Source organism: Populus euphratica, unplaced genomic scaffold (assembly GCF_000495115.2).
Source record: "Populus euphratica unplaced genomic scaffold, PopEup_1.0 scaffold26.1, whole genome shotgun sequence".
NCBI classification, from domain to species: Eukaryota; Viridiplantae; Streptophyta; class Magnoliopsida; order Malpighiales; family Salicaceae; genus Populus; species Populus euphratica.
The window spans coordinates 1,170,834-1,174,764 of NW_011499896.1; the positions used below are offsets into that span (position 1 = coordinate 1,170,834).

Below are 3,931 nucleotides of genomic sequence, written 5' to 3' on the forward strand. Positions count from 1 at the left end.
AATAGATATGGATCTGATAAACTGCAAAACTCATCTTTCATAAACTTGATATTATACCCGCCCCAAGTAGGTATGAGTTTGATCATACACTAAGCCTAAATGGACATGATTCTAGTAAATTGTCATACTCATCACAGATCAACATCCTTAGGTTTAACTATATATTGAGTTTAAAGGACACAGATCTTACGGGTTGTTAAACTCAAAGTTTTTGAATTCAATTATTTGTTAATTCTAAATAAATATGGATATGATAAACTACAAAACTCATCTTTCATAAACTTGATATTATACTCAGTCCAAAAAGGTATGAATTTGATCATTCAGTAAGTCTAAATAGACATGATTCTAGTAAATTGTCATACTCATCACTTTTGGAATCAAACATGAAAAAATAAAGATATGAAGATCATTATAGATTTTGTTTGTTTATTCTTTTGATTTTTAATTGTTAATATTAAACATGTTTATCCCCTTATATTTTTATATATATAATTTTTTTCTAAATAGCCTACCATATTTACATTTAATTAATATTGTGTAAGAAAAAAATGTTTTTTGTTAATATTGTATAACAAATATTTATCTTTTATTAATGTTATTAGAAGAAAATAACACTCTAGTTCATATACTTTAGCAAAACAAAAAAGTTCAAGGGTTATAAATATTTCATAAATCATTTAAATAATTCATAATTTCTATTTTTTAAACATCAATATTTTTAAATCCCCGTGTATTTATTATATTAAAATTAAAAAAAACTCCTATTCAATTTTTTTCTTAAAAGTTCTTGGCTCTATAATTTAAATATTCCTAAACTCCACAACCAAAAAACTGTTTTGCAGATAATAGATGTTTTATTATCAATTATCCACTTTTTAACCTCTAAAAAAACATACTGAAATGAATATATAATTATTTATTATCCAAACACAAAAAAAAATTCTCGTTACTAAAAGAGGGGAGAATATGGTGGTCTATGAAGATGAGCTGTGCTTTTTATTTATGGTGATAGTAATGCGATAATGACATGGTCGAGGGATAGGTTCATCTAGGCATGACTTGTTCTTTTTACCCCCTTAGGTCGAGGGAGGGAGGGATGGAGGAGAGAAAAATGTACGTATGAACATCCATTACATTAATAGTATATGAAATAATGAGAATATCAGTTAATATAAATTAAAAAAACATATATTTAAACGTAAAAAACAAATAACTACAAACACCAATTATGAAAGGGTGTTTGACATTAATATTAAACTTGTTTTTTTTAATTAAATTTTTATTTTTTTTGTTTTTAAAAAATATTTTTTAGTATTTTTAAATTGTTTTGGTTTGATATAATAATGAAAAAAATAATTTTTTTTTAAAAAATAATATTATTTAAATATATTTTTAAATAAAAAATATTTTAAAAAATAATTTCAAATATAATTCCAAACATCAATCATAAAATATGTTTATAGTTTTATTTGATATTATTAAATCTGGTTTATTTTTAAGTTGGCTTGAAACATAACTTAAAGAGGGTTTTAAAACTGAGTGATTTAGCAAATTAATTTATTTTTTGATTAATTTAGTTAAAATATAATTTTAATTTTAATTTTTTTAAATAATATTTTAATTTTTTTATAAAATTTTAAAATAATTATATTTTAAATTAGCTCGAATTAAAAATTCATTACCCCTATCTTTATAGATCAAATAAGATTTGACAACTCTTCCAGTCTCATCATCAATCATGTTGTATATTGCATGGACTGTGTTGTTTATTATGTGTTCACTAAAATATTTAGGTTGGTTGCGAGTGTTTTTTAATTTATTTTTTAAAATATTTTTTATATTAAAATATATTAAAATAATTTTTTTATTTTTAAAAATTATTTTTAAGATTTGCTTGTTAAAATAATCTAAAATATAAAAAAATTATTTTTAAATAAAAAAATTAAATTTTCTAGAAATATAATTTATACTGCACTCATAGACATTCTTTTAATTGAGTTTTATTTTTTTAATATACTTTTTTTGACTTTTGTTTTTTTGTGTATATGTCTTGCTGTGAGCTTTGTTTTGTTTGTATCTATGTAATATTAAAATAATATTTTTTATTTTTTTAATATTAATACATTAAAAAAAATTTAAAAATTATTTTGCTATAAAAACTCAGCGTTGCCGCGAAGAAAAGACACGGATGTTAACAGGAATAAAAGTTCAGCTAAAAGCGAGGTATAATTTGAACAGAAGTTACCCACGTGCGATTACGGAGGTGTTGCTCTTTTGGTGAAAACTGAAAAAAAAAAGAAAAGAAAAAAGAAAAAGGGGGTTGTGTAGATAGCCAAAAAAACAGTGTGGCGCTAACAACTGCCCTTTACTTGCGCCCCTGACTCAAGTATACAAATGAAAAATGCCTTCTTCTTTCTCAGCTCCAATCATCAGAAGCTGAGCTGAGCTGCGCTTCAACAACCCTCCCTCTGTCTTTATTTATTATCGATCTCCCTGTTATTATCGTACTTCTTCTTCTTCAATCATTATATATATTTACATTACAGCTCTCAAAACAAGAAGAAAAAAGAAAATGTCAAAATCAGACTCTTTCCGGAAACAGCTCGCAGCCGCTTGGACGTGCTCACCGCTCATTTAGTTGGAGCAACGACACTAGAGTCGTCGTCTTCGATTAACCGGTCTTGCGTGTCCGCGCAGGTCTCTCATCCTGGAAACCTCCGGGGCTCTTTGACGGTGATCGATGAGAGGACTGGTAAGAAATACCAAATTCCTGTCTCTCAAGACGGCACCGTCAAAGCCTCTGATTTCAAGAAGGTATATTTTATTTATTTCTTTACTGTTGCTTTTTTTTATGATGATTTCATTTTCAATTCAATTTTTTGTGTGCGCGCGGTACTTTTGGTGCATGCAGATCTCGACAGGAAAGAATGACAAGGGGCTGAAGCTGTACGATCCAGGATATCTGAATACGGCACCTGTTCGATCGTCGATTTCGTATATAGATGGTGATGAGGGTATCCTTAGATACAGAGGCTACCCTATTGAGGAATTGGCTGAGAGCAGTACCTTTGTGGAAGTGGCCTACCTCGTTAGTCAGTATCCATTTTATTTATTTATTTATTTATGGTTAAGAGGATCTCATCCCTGCTGCTTCATTTTCAGTGTATGGGAGTTTGCCGTCTCAAAGTCAGTTAGCAGACTGGGAATTTGCTATTTTGCAACATTCAGCTCTACCTCAGGGTGTTTTGGTGAGACTCTCTCTCTCTCTCTCTCTCTCTCTGGTTGCAAATGCTGAGTGATTATTTATTTCTTTTGATCAGTTTTTGTATCTTTAATTATTATAGTGTGAATAAGTAGTAAACTAGATTAATATATCGATCAAATATGATAAAATCATGCAAATTGAAGCAAATTAGTTGAAGTGGATGAGATTTAATTGAAGTCCATATTTCATCTATATTATTAGAGATCATGATCACATGTACTTCAATCTTATTCAATTAATTTTAAATGGTCAATTAGAAAGCAAATGATAAGAATGCTACTTTTTGCAGTATCATTATTTGAATTCTAGGCTTGGTAATATGACACAGTTTCTTTAGAACTTCGTATATGTACATCTATATTTTTCATTAGTGAATCTAAAATTGATCGATCTATTCTTTTCCTGAATATCTTTTGACACATTTAAAATGCATTGTTAGCAGTGTTGATCATAAGTGCCAAGAGATGGACTTGAAACTCATCTATAGCATCAAGAAGTAGAACTATAATGTTGTTTGCTATAAAAATTAAATGAAGAAATCTTGTTACAAGTCGAGGCATGATTTCTTGAAAGTTCCTAAATTTGTATTGCAGGATATTATACAGGCGATGCCTCATGATGCACATCCAATGGGTGTGCTAGTCAGTGCAATGAGCACTCTTT

At 28.3% G+C, this 3,931-nt stretch overlaps 1 protein-coding gene across 1 annotated transcript in view; it reads left to right on the forward strand.

Annotated features, from left to right (window-relative positions):
- The first annotated feature begins 2,329 nt into the window (after nucleotides 1–2,329).
- CSY3 (citrate synthase 3) overlaps nucleotides 2,330–3,931 on the forward strand; it is a 6,278-nt gene continuing 4,676 nt past the window's right edge. Inside the window, 6 exon segments of the mRNA XM_011035430.1 lie at nucleotides 2,330–2,591; nucleotides 2,594–2,817; nucleotides 2,915–3,095; nucleotides 3,166–3,251; nucleotides 3,862–3,924; nucleotides 3,926–3,931. The exon segment at nucleotides 3,926–3,931 is cut by the window's right edge and continues 54 nt beyond it. Coding sequence (XP_011033732.1) covers nucleotides 2,576–2,591; nucleotides 2,594–2,817; nucleotides 2,915–3,095; nucleotides 3,166–3,251; nucleotides 3,862–3,924; nucleotides 3,926–3,931 — 576 coding nt within the window. The 5' untranslated portion in view covers nucleotides 2,330–2,575.